This window comes from Ammospiza nelsoni, chromosome 3 (genome assembly GCF_027579445.1).
Source record: "Ammospiza nelsoni isolate bAmmNel1 chromosome 3, bAmmNel1.pri, whole genome shotgun sequence".
NCBI lineage: Eukaryota > Metazoa > Chordata > Aves > Passeriformes > Passerellidae > Ammospiza > Ammospiza nelsoni.
Genome location: NC_080635.1, coordinates 30,366,905 through 30,389,484, shown reverse-complemented (window position 1 = coordinate 30,389,484; position 22,580 = coordinate 30,366,905). Strand labels below are relative to the sequence as shown.

Genomic DNA, 22,580 nt, shown 5'->3' with positions numbered 1-22,580 from the left:
TCACTCACAGCATCTCCTGGGTATAGTCTAGCAGGTGAGTGTCCTAAAGAAACCAAGCAGCTGTGGGGTGAAGATTGCCTGAAGAGAGAGAACACCTGGCTCGTGGTCCCTCTGGGCTGTGTTGGTTTTCTGGTGTGGGGCTGGTTTGCAGTTCTAGTTTAGGACAACCTGAAGTGCGAAGGTTGCTTTTAGTTTTCCTCTGTTTTTTTCAGTCTTCTGAGATAAAAATCAACCTGTCTTGAGGGGGAATGCTTCTGATTTTGAAACAGTGTGAAAAAGATCTCACACAAGGATGGGAGGCTTATCTGATAGACAATGTGTGCAGTGCAGGAGGGCAGCAAGTCTGGGCCAAGTGTGCTCCCACTTGGTGCATGATATTTTGGTGAATAGGAGAGTGCTTGATTTCAGGGGAGGAGCTTTATCTGTAGCATTGGTGCATAAATGTGGGAGTCAATAAACTTTCCTTCAGACTTGGCTGGGAGGTGTGCAGTACCTTGTATGATTTGGGAGGGCTACGGTAAGAGAATGTAGTTAGAAAGCAGTACAGGACAGGGAGTGTGAAAGACTGAAGATGAGCTGCTGGCCACTGGATAACTCTCACTTTCAACATCATGGCCTCTCTAGCCAGGTTTCTGTGGAGACAGTCCCTGAGACATAAACTGTCAGATGTTTGGGGAGCTATATGCTGCAGAGCAGGAAATCATTCAAATTCCTTATCTTCCACACAACAGGCTCAGTAGAAGTCCTGCCAAGACAGCTTGCACCAAGGCCTCAGGGAAGAGGGCTTGACCTCTGAGAAAGGGATTTTCTGGGGCTTTGCTTGCAAAAATTGAATTCAACTACTTTCTAAGCATTTGCCCTGAAAAAGCTTCTGAAGTGCAAATAATAGGTGGTAGTGGTTAGCAGTCCTGCCGTGGCTAAAATCCCATGTCGTTCCCACAGAAATCAGTGGTCGAACATCCGCTGACTTCATTGGAAGCAGCAGAGACATGCAAAGGGAAAAATTCTGTAAAGGCCTAAACTTCTTGAGAATTCAGACCAAACAGAAGATTTTTGTTTTGCTTTGATTTGTTTTGTTTATCACTAGTTACATCACCAGTTACAAGGACTTATTTCAAGCAGGAGGGTAATAAGATTGTAGACTAGAATGTGCAGGGAATGTCTTGGAGCAATGCAACAGCAATGGCCATTACCTTAGCTGGTATGGGACCAGTAGATGTACAAGTCCACTCTGTTACTGTCACCACTTGTGTTAGTGCAAGGACAAGGTCTATGTTGTGGATAGCACTAGAACTGGGAAACAGTAGTTTGATAAGTCTTACCAGTCAAGAGCTTTTCTTTAAGGTTGCTTCTATTGGTATTAAATTGTTTGGGGATTCACAACTTGTAACGTTAATGACAAAATTGTGCTGTCATTAATATTTTATTTTGAAGGAGGTTGGGGCAGTGCAGTAACAATTTGTGAAGACCTTCTACAAATATGAGGAGTCTTTTTTTTTGGCTGACTGACATCCTGTCTGTGAATTTTTGTGCTGTGAGAACATATAATGAGTTTGCCTATGGGAAAATGTACTGGTATTTTTATTTCTAGCACATCTCTTCTATGCATGGGTCTTTGTTCTGCAGTTTGTTTGTGTCTGTCATGAGCAGACAGTGGCACAAGAGTGAATTTCTGCAATATTCTGTTGTCATGCAAACAGTCTAGATCTGTACACAGGAGTAAATTCCCTGGACAATTACATAGAGCTGTAAATGTTGGTAAGAGGGCTTATCTGGTAAGAGGCCTTTTGGAAAACTTGACTCTTTGCTTCAGAAAGGTACACTCTTTTCAGTGGTGCCCAGTGATAGTATGAGCCAATGAGCATGAATTGAAGCCCTGGGAACTCCAGCTGAACACAAGGAACTTTTTCCTATGGAGGTGTTTGAACACTGGTCCCAAGCAATTTGCCCTGTCTGGCCCTGCTTGAGTGAGGAGGCTGGATAAGGCACTCCTGAGAAGCTCCTTTCAGCTGCTGAGATCAGTATTGCAGCATTTTCTTAGGAGCTGGCTACCTGCCTGGCCCAGCCTTTTATTGAAAGGAGCAGCAGGAGTCATGGGTATGTGTTGTTACATCTAGACTGGGAACCACTTCCTAGTGCTTTCCCTTTCCTCAGCTTCACTAGGTGTGTGGTGTGTGTCTCTTGGCTTTTGGCCATGTGAAAATTTTCAGCATGTGGCTTCTGGGGCCAGGAAGTTGGGTCTTCCTTCAAAAGGAATCTTGGTAGTACATAGACATTGGTTCTAAATTTCCTCTTTAATCCCTCTTGCAGATGGCAACTTAATCTTTTTCTAAAATGGGATATTTTGACTGGTTATTTCACGCTGTCTCTACCTCTCTTTCCTTTTTTTCCCTCTACCATTTGCTCAAAACTTGTTTATCTGCTTTTGAATCCAAGGTGGGTCATGGCTCACCTAGCCCCTACCCTGCTCCAAGAGTTGTTTGGTTTGCCTCTTAAATCTCCCATTTTAAAGAAAACTTGTCGGATCTTTATTGTTAATTTGGAAGTTGTTTATGCAGAAAAGCTCTTTGTAAGTGTGTGAAAGAAGCACTGTCTTAAGAAAGACGGACACAAATCTCCTTCAGTGAGGCTGAAGGCCATGTTTTATTTTTCATCTTCAATCTTCCCTTTCCCTCCCCCAACCCCATTTCTTCCATGTATTTAATAGAAATTGGCCTCTGCTATCTGGTAAAAGAATGTGGATGTGTAAGTTTTGATACCTTTCAGACCTGGACAGAATAAAATGTGTTGTTTGGGATTTTAATGTCCTGATAATGGAAAAACATGGATTGAAGCATTGGAGCCTTGTGAGATGGGGCTCTGTGGGGGATGTAATGCTGGAAAGAACCCTGACCTTTGTCTCATCTAACTCAGGCACTGAGGACTCCAAAATGCTCCAGCTATACTGCTGAGCTTTTTCCAAAACTCTCAAGTTTCCATCCCACCACCTTTTGGATCTTAGGAGCTAAAGCAGTTAGTCACCTTTGCAGCCTTGTACAGATCCCTTCCCCACTTGGGAGTACTTTGGAAACTGCACTGAAGAAGGAAGGTGGAACACAGCTGAGCAGGAGAGGATTCACTTCAGAGGGATGTACATACACATCATTAGTCTTTTCTGCATGGGATAAATTCTATTTTCTTTAAGGAGTGTTGAGATGCAGGTGGTATGGAAAGGGAAAAAGAGGCCTGGACCTTTGAGATGGACTTGTTTAAGGAAAATTTTAGCACTGTGACCCTAGTGGGGTTGTGCATCCAAAATGCTGGAGGAGAGCCATAAAACAAACTGGCGTAAAATAAACTTGCTGTGCATGTTTTCATACTTACATCCCGAGCTACTTTTGGTGTGTTTATCAAAACATTGTGGGCTTTTGGGTCTGCCTGATGGTGGGAACAAGAACAAGGAAGTGAGAGAAACATATATATATATATGGACTGTAATAAAGCCTTATTTTAAGTCCTCTATCTTTAAATCTCCTCACTGAAGTGCTTGGCTAGAAGAAGATAGGAAAGAAGTGTTGCAAAAACCTGTGCTCTCAATGCTCTAATAAAACTAGAGGAAGGGAATTTCTTCTATCTGAATATTTTCAAGCTGGAATGCAAACCCTTTTGCTTTATCTAGAGAGAACAGAGAACTTGAGCTAAGGTGGAATATTTTGCTACAATGGCAGTCAGTGAAGTTTGACAGAGCTGGCAGGAGTCTGGACTGAGCCCGATTAATTGTTTTCAGATAGCAAAGGAAGACTTCCATGGAAGTCGTGTATTTTACTCTTTTAGAACTGCATTGGGGGTGATGTGTATTTGGTTTTGAAAGCCTGGACACATTTACTATGAAGAATTTCCTTGTACTGAAAGCTAGGGATATGTTACCAAAAGAGTGAAAGAAGCTTAGAATTTTGACTCATATTTCAACAGCTGAAGTTAAAGTATATGTTCCACTGTTCAAAAGTGCTATCCATTTTTAACATGGTTATTCATGAGTTACTTGTGAGACCTTAACTGACCAGCTGAATAGGAAGACATTGGTGAATAGTAAAACCATAGTCTGACAGTGCCTTTGGATAGAAATGCCTGCTTAATGTTTGTGGATGGTTGATGCTAAATATCTGATATGGCTGTTGAGCACCTCCTGAATGTTAGTATGCCACCTTTATCTTATTTCTATGGGATTGTCTCAGAAGTGACAGGCAGCTGAGAACCAAAGCTATAGCTAGCGGAGACAACCTACAAATAGAAGGAAGAAAATATTATAAAATGCTTCTTTGAAGCCAATTAAGAGGCATACAGAAACAGTGATATATCCCAACAATTTTTTCTATCATGGGGGTAGGGGAAAGTCTGCCTTCTCCTATGTGTTGTATTAGTTATCCCCTCCAGAGCCAGTGCTGCTTACCTACTGCTGCTCTATGATAACACTGGTAACGCACATCCAGGTCTTTGCTGGCAGTGGTGATGGGAGTGCAGAATGGAGGGAGCTGAAGGTTGCTGCAGAGCAGTCCATGACACTCAGCTATGCACTCTGGCACTGGCTAGTACAGGTGAAGAAGCCCTGCTCAGAGCCAAGAGTGGGAAAACCTTTTACTTTGTGCACAGCTCTAGAGCAGCTTCTGCTTAGTGGTATTGGAAACAGCAAAAACTCTGCCCTCAATCTCTTTATAATTTGAGGCAAACTGTTTGAGCTGTTACACAGAGCATGGAAAAGTACTCCTGGATATGGAAAATTTAAGGGAAAACATGGAAGTACGGATGAAACATATAACTACTACTTACATATAGAATGCATTCCTTTTCTGAATCTATAGTCAGGAGACTTTCAGAGATAGGACTAAGGTTAAAAACTGGCCCCTCCTGAAGTTTGTATATGACTTGGCATACATACCCCAGGAACCAGGAAATGATGATTTAGATGCTCTGGATGCTTTGGATTGACTTTGCTAAATTCAGCTCAAAGGGCTTTGGAGGAAATAAAATATTTTGGGAGGCTAGAAAAAAATAAATCTCAGGTGCCCGTCTGGCACAATTTCAATAAGGGCCATTTCACCAGAAATTAACTGAGTCTGAGGTCTGCTTGGAAGAGTTGATCTCTTGTTCTGTGAGGTTATGTGTTTCCATCAGAGTTAATAGGAGTCTGTTACACCCATGAAGAGGAAATGATATAGGGAATGTATGTTGTTCACTCATCTGGGGAATGAAAGGCTCTTCTGAAGTCTCTGTAACCTAATTTGAATAGTATGTTCACCCTGAAATTACTGCCTTGATATGATGAACAGATTTTTGAGCATGCTTTCCAAAGTTCATCTGAAGAGAAGAATAAAATGCTTCTCTTTCTTTGTTTTTTCTTTTACCCTTTTCTTTCTTCTTCTGCTCACTTTGCCTACATAAATATGATTTTTGAGGGATTCCTTAGCAAAAATGTCTGAAATACTTTGCTTTACACAGTATAAACCCCTTAGTATCTGATTAGAAAGAGATTTCCTCTGGAGTAACCTCAGCCTAAATATTTGAAGAACTGAGTACAAAGACATGAATTTATTTTCTTGACTGAACTATTGGCTTGTTGATCTGCTGGCATTACCTCCACACCAAGGTCCTTCCACAGCATGCGACTTGCTATAGTACACCCACAGAGCACAGCATCCTTCCAGCTAGAAAACTGATCTTTCCTCTTGCCTTTTGCTCTATTCCTTGTGATAAGTGGTTTCCCTTCTCTTAAGTTATTTAGTAACTCAAGCCCAAATTATGGTCCTCAGGGGCACTCCCTCCAACCTAGAGATCTGCTTTCTTTGGTCTGGAGTGCTTGGTTAGAAGACACAGACAGAGCTCATTTCCAAGCTCCTCTAAGTGTTGGTTTCCTCTATCAAATGAACAAGGCAGAACTCCTTCTCTGGGTGAATCCAGTTGCAGCATTAAAGTGGGGGTTTGGGATCTTGTTTTGTTTTCATTTGGACGTCCTCTTTCACACAGAGGTTTCTTAGGTACTATGAGAATCACTCCTTTCAAGGACACTTCTACTAAGAACAGCTTTCAGGGAAATGGATGACTTGGGGACTGCATGCTGGGATCTGATGATTGTGAAGTGTTCACCATGTCATCACAATATTGCAGTTTAAGCTGAGGTGAACTCTTAACTGTAGGACTATTCTGGTAGATACAGAAAATGTGTCCTTCAGTATTGATAGGGATATGAAATGTGCTGTGGGAATTAAGAAGAGTTAATGCTGCTATTAGTAGGCCCTGTAGGAGATGAATTGTTTCCTTATCATGCATGACCTCCTAAAAATGTAGAAAATTTTTGCCTGTGTTTGAGATCTCAGCATGAACAGGATAGTGTAAGACCTTGTGCACTCGCTCCTGTCTAAAGAACTAGTTTTTTTTTCCTTGCAAACAAAATAACGTTCCTTAAAATTACTTCCCACACCCACCCCCTTCTCTAGATGTGCATTTCTTAATTTGTTTCATTCTGGGGTTATCCCAGTGGAGCTTTTTTTGATTAATAGCTGATGACACTGTAAACCCAGCAGTAAGAACATTTCCTGGGCAGCATCCATGCTTCTTACGGGCTGTGTTTGACTGTTGTTAGGGTATAGACAGAGCAAGCACTAGGGAAGAGTTCACCCAGAAGAGTATCTCATTGATATGGACTCAGTGTTTGCTTTATACGTCTGCTAGTTTATTTTTTAAGGGGTTTGGAGATGGATACACTTCTCTGTACAATTTTATCTGTTTTAAGCATTCACTGCTGTAGTGTGATAGACCCTTTGCTTGTAACATGAATGACTGGGAGGAGGGAAGGAAGTAAAACATGAGGGTTCCATGGTATTAATGCCATTTTTATCTCAAATTTACTGGTACAACAGCCAATAGTTAAAATCTAGTGATAGGCTGTCAGCTCTTCCGCAGATTATTATATAAAAGTTTTTCTTCTTGAATTTTCTTCTTGAATTTGCCATCAGAAGCTCTGAAAAATCAAGACCAAATACCTAGTTGGTCTTGATTTTTCAGAGCTTCTGATATTTTCGGTTCCCTCTGTTGGCAAAAATTTTATGAAAATTGAGATTGCTTCCTTGTTCAAATGGATTTTTGGGCAGGAAAAGGGGCAAATACTGCTGCTTCTTGTTACTGAAAAGATTTTGGTACTGGTTGGCTGTGGCTCTTCTTTGGTTAGTAGAAAAAGGGAATAACAGCAATTTCAGCCTTTCTTGCAGTGAGACATGTTCTTGCATGTGACCAGGGCAGCAGAGCCAAGACCTCAACTTGTACGAGGCAATGTATGACTGTTTACTGTGTTTGTATGTATTCATCCATAAATTTAAGATGTAAAATAAATAAAAATTATTGATTTAAGTATGTTTTAAATACACTCTTTCCAAAGGGTGTGACAAAACAAACTGCAGGAAGTGATGATTTAGATAAAACCCTGTATAAGCTATTGAATAAATCAGTGCTATCCAAAACTAGAGACAGCAAGCAGTGATATTGGTACATGCTTTGCAAAGACATACATCAATACACAATGTTTGCAGCCCTCAGGGGATAAACATGTTCCTTTCTCTGACAGAGGGTAGGTTTCTCATCTACTTGTGTATAATGGGCCTTCTTTATGAATCATGTCTGAGGGCTGTGAATCCAGAGCAAGTAGTGGTTTAGAAGCAGATTGGTTGTTTTGTTGAATTTTTAGAGTTTTTTCCCCAGTTGTGTGCAGCTGTGGTGGGGAGCTGAGGGAATTTTATATTGCAATCTGGTTTTCTGTGGAGTGTGCTCCAAGCTTTGTCAACAAGCTACAAGTAGGTTGGGTTCAGAAGCTGAAAGAACTTGCTGTATTTTCACACAGGCTGTTGACTTGCTGTAGACACTTAGAAGTCTGGAGATGACTACCGAAACTTTTGCTGCAGTTTTCTTTGGGTATCTGAGCATGCATTTTAAAATGACCTATCCTTGTGAAAGGACAGTGTGTTAGAGGTCAATTACAGTTCTAGGAAGTCTTCCTTAGATATACTTCAGAACTTAAAAGTTTCTTAGTCATGAACCTTACAGGGCCTTGATGTGGACTTGAGCTGTTGCCATGGGTATCTGGGAGGCTAGAGCTATTCAAGGTTGGAAAGAGGGAAGGTTCACAGTTGGCACAGGCACAACACTCCTGTCTTTCAAATGCTCTAGACCACATGGATAGGCACTGCTTTGTAGATAAGAACCTCACATTTGTGCATTCTAAGGGAGGTCTCTCTGCCCCTCCTTTTACTGCATTATTTTCCACATAATGCTCTTGGCCAGAGCACCCATTGACCATGCAAGGAAGGTGGCTGGTTTTAGGTAGTGTTTTCTTCTCAGACCCTTGTAACTGATCAGCACCTGTGTCACTCAGAGCATAGATTTTGACTCTGAAATACAGAGGAAGCCTTGTTCACTTTACTGCAATGAAACACTTGACAGCCCCAAAACCTAAAGCAGTGCGTCACGCCTCTGAAACCAGCTTTCAGTGTTGGAGTAAAGTCTCTTCCTGAAAATACTGAAGCAGCCAGAAAATATATTTTATCTGGATGTCACTTAAAAATACACACAGAAGCAACCCAAAATCTTTGAGCAAAGCTCTTTCCAAATATCCATTCTTCATGAAGACACGTTAGGTTAAAAGTTCAGCAGTTTCACCAAGCTTCTGGCTTGGAGTTCAAACCTACTTGCGTAATGTTGAGGTTTCAGGGCATTGAACTCAGAGTATCCCTGGTCAGAATGTTGAAGAAAAATAAAAATGCTGGAATAAAATGCTGTATGTGACCTTTTCTTAACTTGATTTTCTACAGGGAATTTATTTTTGGTACCAAATTGACAACTCTGCAATCTGAGTAGTTTAAAAAGTAGGTATGTAGAATCAATGACATTTTCACCCTGTCTGTGCCTTGACCTATGGGAGCCATCTCGAAGATGGAGTGAACATAAAAACCCTGAGACCCATTCCCTTTGCGAATGCATCTAATGCCTGTTTCTTTCATTAGTGGATCACTAAAGAAGGTTTTTAACCATTGTCCACATCATTGGCTTTTCAGTCTGTGGAACAGAACTGAGAGCCACCATTTTATTATGTACAGGTTTGCAGGGACACATAGAAGCACACTGTGCTTTAGCTGGGGCACTGAGCAGGAAGGTGGCAGCTCTGCAGCCTGGAACCCGGCTTTCACAGGTGGCATTGGTGAACACCAGTTTTGAAGAGATTCAGTGCCATCCACAAAAACCAGGTGAAAATCCAAATGGTCTCTGTGTTGAGTTTTCCCCCAGTAATATCCATTTGCTATAAGGACTGAATTGCTTTTTCCTGTGTGTGTGGCATTTAGGAAAGTTTTACCAGTGCAGATAATTGATTTACCTGTCAATAGTGAAGTAAGCACTGGTACACCTACATCTGTGGTTAGTTTTCAGTGGTAATAATCAAGGCACATTTCTACTGGAGTTGAGTTTTTAAGTCACATAGTGGCCTTGATCAGCGTGCTAGAATGCAAATCAATTTAATAATGCTATGATGATATCAGACCACAGATGAAATTTTATTCTGCTAATTGTCTGAATAAGAAAACAGCATTTCACATGGAAATAAGGAGTTCGGGGGAATGTAATTGGACCTTTACTATTTATTTGTTTTTCTTGGAGCACCTTGGCAGTCCTTACGGAGTATTTCTCTCTCAGTAGAGGCACTCTAATGCCCTCAGCTGCTTATTTTGTCTGGAAAATTCAAGCACCCAGGATAACGATGACAACAACGGCAACATTTTGACTCCCAAATCCCTTGGCAAAATAGTTACATCATGTCTGGAAATAATTGGGCAATGACAGAATGGAAAAATTACAATGACCCAAACAAGACAGGGACGCTCTTAGTAATGGGGTTTTGTGCGTTCATTCTTTTGAGCATGGCAGTAGTGTTACTGGGAAACACTGGGTTGACTTCCTTTGTAACTGAACTCCACTCTTTCCAATAGAAATATTGAAGAGATTATAAGTTCCTAGATCAAGCTTTAGTACTAATCTAAAGAGCTTTACTAGTATTCCTGATCTTATGGAATAGAGGATAGAGTGGGACACCTTGTTCTTTACTGATCAAAAATGTTGCTCTGGGGGTATGGATGTTCCATCCTTGGGACTTGCTCTTATTAGATAGAACTGACAGACATTACTGATTAGAGTCATTGTTATACAATGACTTTAAAGGCATTTCATACCATAAGACCTGTACAAGGTACAGGAAATAATCTCCCTGTAGAGGAAAATAGCAGTCGTCTTCATTGAAGCTGAAGAAGTGATGTGCTGGTTCTGGCTGTCAGTGTGTGTCTGCTTAATTGATGTCAGCATGATCCATTTAATCCTCAGTCCATGATTTCTTATTTTGAATAAAAGCTTCATCTTGCACTCCAAATTCCACAACACTTTTTTTTGTGAAATTGCATCACTGTGTTGTACCCATCACCAAAAGAAAGTAAAGAAAATTGAGAGTGTAACTTGGGCTCTACCGTCTAGGTCTGTAGCTTCTGGAAGAGGAAGTTGAGATACACTGTTGAGTAGCATAGACACAAACTAGAATTATAGCCTTGGCCTGAATTCATGGCCCTAGAATTACTGTATAATTTTGTCAAGCCTTAAAAATAATATTTTTAGGATCTGAATTATTTCAAAAGTAAAATCTGTGAATTGTAGAGAGTGTTTAAAAATACTTGCTGCTTCATGGTCTTATCCTTAGTCAGAATTGGGTCTTGAGGTGCCATCTGTGGGGTTTGTGGAATTTTTTTTTCTATGGTTTTTTTCAATGCAGTGTATTTCCCATTGGGTCACAGCCACAGCAATTTGATGAACAGGGACATTATAAACCAGCCCATCTAGTGAAGCTAATGCTGTGGTAGGAGAAATCACTGCATAAATTCCATTATTTTGTAAAGAATTAATTTATCCATGCTAGACTAGTGGACACTGCTAAATGCTGTCTCTGCAGCAGCATCATTACTGGGGGGGTGAGCCTGTTTTGGCCTGGCCAGCTTCCAGCCAGTTGATTACCTTTTTGCAGGCCTACTGCTTTTATTTCTGTTTGTTCCCAGTCTGTTTGACACTGTAAAATAACTGGTTTAAGCAGAAGAGTAAGACCCTACACTGGAGTACCTACAACCTCAGTGCCACAGCTAGGACAATAAAGTAAAATACAGACAAAATAAAACATATATGAAGTGTGATGCAGGCTTTGCAGCTTGTGTCATGCAGTAGGTGTCTCTTTAGAAGTATTTTTATCTTCAATATCTGCTTTAAAAAAGAAAAAGGTTTTATAGTGTGAGCATAGGAAGTGACTACAGGAAGCCATTTCAATTCTAACAGTTGTCATGAAAAAAATGAGGATATTGTAATGAAACAGTGAAATAATAGAGAATAAAACTAAAACTGGTAGAAAAGAAAGAAAGGGAGAAGTAAGATTACAAAGGAGCAACTTTTTTTTTTCTTAGTAGAAGGGAATGAGTTATCTTTGGTGAGGTATATGAATATAACAAATGTGGTTCATGATGAAGAAGACAAGAAAATTGATGTTGGTAGCAGTGACTTTCTGATTGAGAAGGAAGGGGAGGGTATGTGTAAATGTTACTGACACTGCAGTGCTGCAACACCAGAGAACTTGGAAGAAATATGGAGAGGGGTAAGGAGTCCACACTACTTCATGCAAACCAGCAAGGTTGATTACATTTTTAGGCAGTATGCAATCCTGTTCGTTCCTCCACCATGGTGGTTTGGATTGCTAGCAAGCATGCCTCAGTGAGGAATTGATAAATTAGGATGCAAATCTGCAGTACAATCAGACCCTGAGGAGATGAAGGACGTGCTTGTCCTGGATAAAGAGTTAAGCTGTGAGTTTTACTTGTTTTGTTAGCAGTCTAAGCTGTGGTGGTCATATCACCATTCAGAAATGTTAAAGATGCATAGATTTACTTGTCTATAAATGAGATGCAAGAGTACAATTAAGACTCAGCATTTGGTGTCTAGGAGAAAAAATTAGTTTTGACTGTGCACCTTTCTGTGTGAAGTCATAGGAAACTGTGACACAGTTATAGTACCTTTGTAAAAATAAAATAACTCCTTAGCAGGTAAAAAAATGAATGGGTTGTTTGATCACCTCATTTAAGCATAGAAAAGTATTAATCTGTACTTCATTAAAGAGTGAGAAAAAAGGTGTAAATAAATAGTTATTGCTAACCCAATTCATGACCCTGACTTTAACTGCTTTGTTGCTCTCATTGCTTTGTGTTTTGAATCTTGATTGTTCTTTTGAAATAGTTTCCCTGTGAATACAATTTGAATAGATTAATGATTAGGAGGAACAGAAAGAACCTGCAGGCGTATTTTTTTCCTGCTTTCTTTTGTTTGGTGGTTGGTTTTGTTTGTTTATTTTTCTGTAGTTTTTTTTTTTTTCCCTCATTAGGTGAAGGCAGGGAAAGTGTTGCAAATAGTATTCCAGAAGAGAAGTTTCTTACAGTTCTTTAGCTTTCTTTTTCTGTTGTTGTTGTGTGTTGATAAGTTGGTATAAGGTGGGACGTAGTGGATTTGTGGGTATTAACAGACTAACATTAGTGGTCATTAGTCACCCAGCACATCCTGAGCATCCTTAAAGTATTAAAAATAAAGAGATTTTTGACAGACACGTTGCAGTAAGTAGGTTCATGGATATAGCTACACCTGACAGCCTTCAAATAGTCTGTGCCTTTTCCCTTATCTCAGGACTTATTTCTGAGGCAAATAAATGAATAAACATTAAATAAATAAAAATAAAATAGGAGAAAATCCTTAGGTCTGTGCAATGCTTTGAAATTATCAACCATCTCATTTTTAATGAAAAGGTGTGTAAAAGAAACGAACAGTGAATTTCTGGACTGTCTTGCAAAGTTCTCATAAGCACCAAGAGCTCTGCACTCTTGTTTCAATGTGTTGGGAGAAGGAAAATCTATGAACTAGCTTCAAAATGCACAGCTTTATTTGAGCTGCCGTCTGTCCTGTGACAACTTACGTGTGGGCCATGGCTGATTGGGATTGAGTAGCTATTGCTGCACAGACCCTGCTCTTTTCCAGATCACTTCCAGTAATCTGTTGATTTGGTTTGGTTCCAGTGCCTTCGTGTCCAACGTAGCAAGCAGGTGTCCATGGATCTTCAGGAAGCTTCCCTGAAAAATAAGGTTTTAACTTTGTGGATTTTAAGTGGTCAGGGCTTTTTGTTGCTGTTTTGTGCGCTGGAGGCCAGGAGGCTCCTTAGTAGGGTACCTATCCAAACCAAAGGAGTTGGGTTATTATTACATGTGCAACAAACAGATTGCTTGTCTGCTGCCTTTCCCCATCCCCCCTGCTGCAATTGCCATGTTGTGTATCTGACATCTGTCACATTACATGTGACTTCCATGGAAAATTCCCATGGTAATTAAATCATGCCATGAAGCTCATCATTTCACCATCTGTGTACTGAAGAAGCAATGTGGCCCAGGGAGCTGAGCATAGGATCAGTAGGTAGCTCTTTCCCTTTATCCAGTGTCTACATGCAGGCAGTTTTGAGCTTGGTGCTTATTTCCTCCATTTCATCATCAATAAGTGATGATCTAGGGAGCTCTTTTAATACCAGGAACTTCTCATGGTTTATTACTTAATAGTTGAATAATTTGGAGTTTTAACTTAGATTTAGGAGTTGTGGGTGAGTTGGCTTGTGTTCTAAACAACTCTGACTTCAGATTTCTTTCTACATGAGTGATCACACCTTACATGTATATGTTTTATCCTGCCACAGACAAAGATAGATAAATTACAGGGAAATGGAAATTTTTAACTTTATTACCTTTCTTGTTCGTATAAGCTAGTGTGGGCAGTGATTCTTCATCATATGTTTAGTCCCATGCTCCCCACTCAGATGAGAGCTATGGCTGCATGCACTGACATCGTGGGTCTGTTGATGATCAGTAGAGATAAAGCTCTGAAAGTGTTGACCATTAATGCTTCCTTATGTTGTGAACTATTTTTTGCAAGACTGTGTATTTTTAGTTACCCACTGAGTTCTCTTTTTTTCCTTTTTCCAAAGGCAGTGATACAAAAGTAATTTTCTCTGTTTTAGTTACAGTTATGCTCTGGCTATTAAGTGTACTGAAGGACAGAACAGTGAGATAAAATCTACAATAATCAGCTGTCTTGCACAGGAGAGCTGCTGGCAGAGCAGTTGCTTTAGGTATCTTACTTTTAGGGGAACATTGCTTATTTAGCATATGTTGGCATGAAAATTACAATCTCTGAGATGAGAATGAAGAGAAGAGTGAGGCTTATGAAGCAACTCAGAAAGCAGTTGAAAGAGGATCCTCGTGTGCAGTTAGCATGGATCTGATCCCATGGGGCTAAAACTTCTGATAAGGGTTGGAAAAATTGCATTAGCTAAATTATGTTTGGTCACTGGGCCAAATGGTTTAGAAATGAACACGTACACCCTGTCAGAGGAAGAGGACGTTGTTATAAATAGGCCTTGGGCAGAGTTCCAGGCTGTGACTCCTGACCTGAGCCGAACCACAGATGGGGCTGGGAAGCAGGAGAGGGATTGCTGTGAGGAGCGGGTGCGTGGTTAGCTGCTGAAATGACAGCAACTTGTTTGTGTTGTGCAAAAGGGCAAAACAGTAGAACTGAGAACAGCTGTGGGAGGGAGTTGTGTGTAATAGTGGGATTCTCTCCAGAGAGAGATTTCCTATTGATTCTCACTGGGGGTGTATATATATAGAAATACGTAATTGCGTGTGTTTCGTTTTTACTTGCCTGAAGCTGAGAGGCAATAGAACTTTTATTAGAGGAAACCCCCCCACTTCTTGTTATTTTCATAAATTTTTATATCAGCTTTGCTGTCAATTGCCACTCAGAAAAATGGAAGTTGCTCTTTTCTTCATTTTCTTTGTTGTCTCCCACCCTCCTCATTCTTTGGAAGCACATTTTTCCCAGATTTGATTCTTGAGAGAGGAAAGGCAAAAATAGGGAAAGGAAACTTGGAGGTAATTAGAAAAAAAATTTTTTTTGATCCCCAACAAAATAAATAAGTTTTAATTAGTTATTAAATAGCATCAACGGTGCAACTTACAGGATTCTGAAGGACATCTACTTTACTGGCAAGTTTAATTTTAGAGAGACAGTGCTCCAACTTAGAAATTTCTTTCATTCATTCCTTCAGTGATTTGATTCTAAAATACCTGTGCTGGATTCCTCTGTAGCAGTCCTCAATTGTTTGTATTTTGAAAGCATCCGGGCACCTCACCTATCCACACAATTACAGTGTGTAAGCAGTACAAAAGTGTTATTTTACCCCTCTATGTTAGTATGAATTTCATGCCTGCTGCCTATAGATGCACCTGGAAAATGCCAGTGTTAAGAGTATGAGTTGTTCAATGGAATGATGCTTTGCAGAAGTGAGCTTATTGTCCATGTGAGCTCTGCATACTTTTGCAGGGTAATAAAAATTAAGTAGCCTTGAGTTTCACAAGTGTGGATCCCAAGGAACTGCAGATTCTGTAAAAAAAATCACAGTAACAAACATCAGCTTGTGTGTTTCTCAGCATTATGGATGGGGAAGGCCTGGAGACTGACAACCTCTTAGATGAACTTGCTTAAGAGGAGAGCCAAGTAATGAAATTCCAGTGCAGGACAACCTGTGGTAGCCAGACCAGGGCTGTACTTACCCTGTAGAAAATGTTGAGCTTCACATCCATTCACATAGTTCTCATTTCCTGGTAAGGTACCTCTTTTGGCAAAGTTTATACCAGAGCCTTGACCTGAGCTCATGAAGGAGGTTGTTATGGTCCTATCGTTCCAATGGCTCAGCCAGTTCCAAGGAGGATTCATTGTCCTTGCCCCAGAGAATGCTGGTTCTTTGATGGTTGGTGGGGAAGCCTTTAGACAGTGGGCCAGAGCTTGGTTGCAACTGAATTGATGCAAGTGTAGTTGTATTGCATGTAAATCAATTTTGTCCCATTGAATTCAGTTCCTTCCAAAAGAGAGTTTTGTCAAACTAATTGGTTTTAATCTCAGTCATGACCAGGTTGCCATAAAGGGCATTGCACTTGAAATAATAATACTTGAGAAGATGGTCTGTAGTGCACAAGTTTAATTTCTGAGGCTCTATTGTGAAATCTTTTAGTAGCTGAATCTCTCAAGTGTCCACTATTGAGAGGAAACACAAATTGCCATGCACATCATTGTGACAGATTTGAGGGCATTTTGGTTTTGCTGACTGAAGCTGTGTCAATGACCAGTTCAGTTTTAAGTTGACCTTTGGCATCTCCTAGTGAGAACCCAATGTTTTTATGAATGGGCTTTTGAAGCCAGCAACATCCTGCTCTAGTGAATCCTGCTGGGACATAACACCCCTTGCAGATCTGGCATGGAGAGCAACGCAGAGTGGGCATGCCAGAAGACAGTACTTTTTACCAGCTTGCTTTTCTTTCAGCTGCCTGAGAGTTGCAGCTGATGACTCTCCAATGCATAAGAGAATGTGCTGGATAAATTAATCCTAGCATAGAGTAGGGCAGGTGGTTCCTGCTAAGCACATAGTGCCATAAGGGTAGAGGTTTGGATGGTTTGGACTTTTTTTGGCTGTTGTTTGTTGCTTAGGTTGTTTTTTTTTTAAGCAAGCATGCCAGTTTCTGCACAAAACATCCCTGGAGAGCTGGCTGTGCTCTGTATGTTAAGTCCCACTATGCAACTGCTGTCCCAAAGGTGCTTTTCCTTGCACAGCTACTCAGTCTCTATGAAAGCTCAAAGCAGCCTTGTTCTGGCAAGCAAACAGACCAAAGCATTGTAGGGCAGGTTAGGGCAGCAGCTGCTCTGATGACAAAGCTCAGCTGTGTTTTTGCTGATACAGCATCCAGCATCCTGTGGTTAGGTTCACCTGCCACCTCCCTCCTGCTCCCCTGCCCTGTGCCCAGGGAGACCAGCTTCACAACAAGCTTTAATTATTTACTCTCTAAGGATATGGCTTATTCTGCAGATTAAGTGAAAAAGTGAAGTCCTTAAAAATATAACACAAATAAGCCCCTGAGCTGTCAAACAACAAGTCCCTTAAAAGGGCAAAATATGTGGCTCTCTGTGCACTGCACAGATCCCTCCTTTCAAACTGCTGGCAGGAGACTTCCTGTTTGGATGGGCTGCTCACAAACGGTGTTGTGTGGTAGTGAAATCAGTCACTTCCCAGCTTCTCCTTCTGCCTCTCTTTCTACTCCTGATACCAAAGCCTCTCTAGCCAGGTTCTGTCAAGATGGGATCTGGCAGCTCAAATGTAAATCTAAAGACATGCATTAGCACTGTGCTGTTTCTTCTCTGAATACATAAAGCAGCCCAAACTATTTACATGTGTTTGAAAATGGGATGAACAAAATGGTCCTGCAGTGATAGTCCTACCTTCCTGGCTGTGAAGGAATAAGTGAAAGTTTGGTGGTCTGGCTCTGCAGTGGTGGAAGATTGATGTCTGCTTCATTTTTTCATGTTCATTTTATTTTGCTCAAATGGGATACTTTTGGAACATTCTTCCCATGCTTTTGGAAAATTCTCCCATACATGTTTTTTTTTCCTTCTGGTAGTTTCTTTCCTTTATTGTAGTAGTGAGAAAAAGGCCGATATTAGCGTTCTGTGGTAGCATTCAGCCTTGGCTACTGAGCATTGCTGACAAATCTACCTGCTGGGGAATTCCACACTGAGTTGGTAGAATCTTTTTTTCAGAAGAACTGGGAGAAGCAATTCTACACTGCCTTGGAAGAACATGTTAATACCATACGAAGGCCTAGCTACCTTATCTGGCTTGAGTGTTTATTTTGTTCTTTTGGTTATCAGATCCTTCTGTCCTCTTCCATCTGTTCCTCCAGTGACAGCCATTCTAACTGCACAGAGCTGCACAGATTCAGCAGTCTTTTTTATCATCTAATGTCTGTTGGTTTTGTTTTGTTTTTTTTTTTTTTTTTCTGCAGAACATGATTAGAAGATAGCACCATACACCATGATCATGGCCCCCCGGAAGAGGAATCGCCATGCCTTGGGGTTTCTTTGTTGTTTTGGAGGCAGCGACCTCCCTGAAATCAACCTCAAGGACAATAATCCCCTCCAATTCCTTGAGTTTTCTGTCCCAATCCCACCAGCAGAAGAGCTCAATGCCAGATTCGCTGAACTTGTGGTAAGTTTCTGCTGACAGATTGATATATTTATGAGGTGGATGGACTTTTCCCTTTAAAAGAGTAATAAGAATAAGAGGATTTAAGAGATTTATTAGAGTGCTTCTGTTGAAGTTTTTAATAAAACCTTTTCATTCTTTTATGACTAGTAATTTGGTAGGAGAAAGATGGCAAGCAACAGGATGGATGATAGTGGCACTGAGTATAAGTACAATAAAATGTTTAAATGTGCTTATTTATTCTCATAGCACCATGTAGGATTGGGTATGTTAGTAGGAACTTCTCAAGTTCTCTGGAGAGAGCTGACAGTCAATTTCTTGTTTACAGCTTTGGGATAAAATCTGCTGTATAGTGTAATGACGTGGAAAATCTTAGGGTTTGCAGATCTGTAAAGTGAGGGCTATTTGGTTTTGTTGATGAGTAGCATTCTGCTGGTGAGGTATAAGAATCAGGTGACCATGCTAATTATGTTTCATCACACAGCTGCCTTTGAACCATGAAATGGTGCTGTTGCAGCAACAGCCATAAACAGGAAGAGAAGGAATTATTTCAGATGAACTTTGTTGTTTTCTTTTGTGGTAAATGTTGCAGACTCCAGGAGCCAGACACTTGCTTTTCATGCCTGGCATCAAATGACTTCACTGTCTTTGTCTTCTTGTTCAGCCGGAATGCAAAACACAGGCAGAGGTCATAGGGCTGGGTTGTTTTGCAAACTGTGTCGTAAAGGTGATGCCCATTTGATGCAGCTGATTAGGTTTCTCATTACCATTCTGAGACTGGAGCTTATGTAAAGTGAGATATCTGTAAGTGTGTATATGCCTGAGGAGTGCAACTGAGGTGAGGAACAGAAAATACTGGATCTCAGCATTAGAGGAATTTGCCAGTAGTCTTCCTATGTTACACTTGTAACATTAGCCCAATAAATTCTTGTCTGTGACCAGAGCTTTGAAATGCTATAGCAATGAAAAGAACCATGTCATTTGCATAAGCAACTGGAGGTTAGTGTATGGGCAACTATAGTCTGCCATATCAAATACAGGGACAGCTGTGGTTTGTCAGATCAGTGGTTCTGACATCCTAGCCCAGGCTTCAGGTTCAAGATGGGATCCAAAGCAAATGGCTAGGGGAAAAATGTAAGGTGTTGGAGACTATAAGGTGTGGCCATAGGGTGGTCTTTTCCAGGATACTCTCCAACCCTCTAATAGTTTTCATCTCAAGGACTTCCTCAGTTGGAAGTTGCCCTCTGTGTACATAGTAAATGGGTATGGATTTCTTTTCCATTAACTTTACACTTCCCCAGTACACATTAGGATTTTCAGTATTCTGTGGCAGGGGCATAGAAATGAGTCAATAGGATTTGCAGCTGTTTCAGGAAGAATAATGTGTTCAGCAGAAGAGTCTACTTCCTTTGAACTAATTTGCAAAGAGAATCTCCTCTTATGGAAATATTTCACAAAATTCTGGTCTATATTTAGGTCAGTTTTCTTCTCATGTGAGACTACTTGAGTCCCTCTTAGAAAATGCAGCTGTCTGACTGTGGAGAATTCCTGGTGGTGACAGGTATCTCTCAAGAGTAAGAGTGTAATCTGTAATCTGCTCTGCTGACAATTTATTTCTGGATGCTGCTTAACGACTGGTTTTCGCATGCAAAGCTTGAACTGCTGTATCAAAGTTCAGCTCTCTCCAGTACCAGGATCCGCTGAAGCATTCAATCTAGCCTTGCTGAAGACGTCACCAACAGATGTGCTTTGCTCCTGAACTTGGCTTGCTAAACTTTGAACTTGTTTACCTTTGGGTCATAGTGAAAGACCTGCTTGAGTTGCTGCTGGGATTTTGCTTACCGTGAAGGGTATCAGTTTTATGAGAAGTTTGAGAGTTTGTGGTGGTATTAATGATGCTTTTAACTTCTAGTTTTATGTCTGGCAAACACTGGTGTTCCACGTGCTTGCTTGTGGCAAAACAGCTCACAGCTGCCTTATGGAAGTCTATTAAGAAGTATAATTTATAATGTTTCTGGTGCAAAATTTAATGACAAATATATGTGATGATCTGTAAAAATTTTTGGCCCCAGTAGTTTGAGAGTTGTTGGTTTTTGCTATAACTTATTAAATGTGCTGACAGCTTGTAACTGGCATATGCATTTCAAACAAATGAAGCCATTGAAATGAAAACAGATCATATTCAGTTCTTATATTTAATGATAGTACCCTAGCCATCATTGCATGAGAAGTGAGATGGGAGAGAAAAGTGCTATTTTTCAGAAGGGTAATGGTGTACATCACACATTTTTATGAAGCAGCCAGATAGGATGGCAGTGCATGTCCATAGGAGTTCCTGATTAGGCGGGTAACATGAGAGCAGTTGAGGGCTCTATGTGTGAGAGAACCTGGGCTGGAAACTGGGCTGGCAAAATGCAGACTTTGCCTAGAAGGCCTAGTTTGTCCACAGGCCTGGATTAATGCATGTTCTATGAGACACTAAAATAAACCAGGCTACATCTGTATTGACAGCTCAGATGAGATTTTAATTGGATTAGAAAGATTCAGCCTGTAAATGCAGCAGGGTAAATCAGCGACCTGGAAGTGCCTGAGAGAGCTCTGTGCTGTGTGCTCGCTCCCTGCTGCTTATCCGTTAGGGTCTAGTCGGGGTGCACTTGTACTATATAGAAACCAGATTTGAGTGTAAAGCCTTTTGACCCAAATCCCCAAGTGAAATGATGACACCAACATCATCTGAGATGTGTAGTGAGAAGAGCATTTGTGTTAGCTCCCTGAAGCAGGCCCAGGGGGTATAGCATCATCTTGCCATCTGCTCTGCAAAGGGTATAATGAAACATCGGTGTGGTTGAATGAATTTTTAAAAACCTTATTTTTTTCCCTTGTTGCAGTTAAAATCTGGGGCATTTTTCCCATGGAAGAGTTAATCACAAGAAAAGCTAAGCATAGCTGTGCTGGAGAAGTCTCCCTTGTGATGAATTTTCCAATCCAGTAAATATTCAGTATGTTTCTACCTCCCTTTCTGAGGAAAACTAGCATTTTGAGGATCAGGAGCATGTCTTCTGTTTTTGTTGTGCTACTTAAACTAGTACCATGAAAAGTGAATTTGGAGATGTCCATTTTTCAAGGGAAAGAAATTAGGAATGACCCATTGCAAGCTTTCAAACTTGTTTGTGTAGCCTCCAGACTGAGGCAAATACACATGTGTGAGCTACTCTGTTTGGGAGATGTACCCAGACCATGCAGCTATGTAATGGCAGCTGCCTGACTGGACTGTGACCAAGGCAGTGACTGTGAGATGATAAGCTGATGCTGAGTTCAGCTGAAATGGCTGCTCTTGTTGCCACTCAACCAGGAAAACAATTCTAGGCTTATGTATTAGTTGATCTGGATCCTGTGTTTATGCCTTTTCTGATTAATTAGAAAATTAAAACAGAAATAGTTATTCCTGGTGGGCGCTAAATTCTGACTTGGTTTATTGCACTGGGAACATGTGCATAGAATAGGTCTGAATGAAGATGATGGCTTATGGTGATTTGGAATGATTTGGTTTGGACTAAGACAGGAGGTGATTTATCCACTCTCAGGCCATCTGCTGGCAGTGACTGCCTTGGGATGAATGCAGTGGTAGCAGTACAGGTAAGTTCTTATCAAAGTCTAGATGCACAAAATACAAAGCAAACAAAAATATTTATGACCACAAGTTTTGTCCTCCGAAGGCTGCTCTTTTGAAAGAGGACAGAACAGCTAGCTTTAGCATATTCCCTTCAATGGACAAGCAGAGAGGGACGCTCTAGGCAGCAGAGTGTGTGGACTGGTCCTGTACCTTGCAAATTGTGAAACTGGCCCTACCTGACCGTCGAGGCTGATGTGACCAGCATCACTTCTGTTTCCATACAGTGACAAAGTATTGCTGCAGATAGTGGTCTGTTGGTGGGCTCCAAAATGGTTTTGTGCCTGCTGGCAAAAATATCTGTGCTAGACACGTTTTCCCTTCTACAGAAACTACAGAAGGATCTGGAAGAACTATTATAAGGCAAAGGAACTAACTTTTTTTCATGGAACAGCTTCTCCATGTCCTTGTTCATATTTGTTAGCAGCAGTGTATTGTTGTCACAGTGGATTTTGATACTTTCTCATTGTTGTTAGAATCCAAGACTCTTCTAGATGGTTAAAGGTGGTGTGCTGCTTGACACTAAAGATTTTGCCATCTAGATCTCTTATTACAGCAGCCCGCTCCCAGGTTGTAACTCAGACTGTACCAGGAAGGGTGACTTAAATGGTAGCAATTCGGAAAAAACAAACAAAAAAAAAATTGAAGAATACTAGCACAGAGAAAAGAGCAGTGTGAAAAGCTTGTGCTTTT

At 40.8% G+C, this 22,580-nt stretch overlaps 1 protein-coding gene across 2 annotated transcripts in view; it reads left to right on the top strand.

The window, feature by feature from the left end:
* DAAM2 (dishevelled associated activator of morphogenesis 2) overlaps window positions 1-22,580 on the top strand; it is a 204,899-nt gene that overhangs the window by 66,415 nt on the left and 115,904 nt on the right. For both annotated transcript variants that reach the window (XM_059467440.1, XM_059467439.1), the window contains one exon: window positions 18,018-18,220. In XM_059467440.1, coding sequence (XP_059323423.1) covers window positions 18,047-18,220 — 174 coding nt within the window. In that variant the 5' untranslated portion in view covers window positions 18,018-18,046. The remainder of the gene's footprint in view (window positions 1-18,017; window positions 18,221-22,580) is intronic.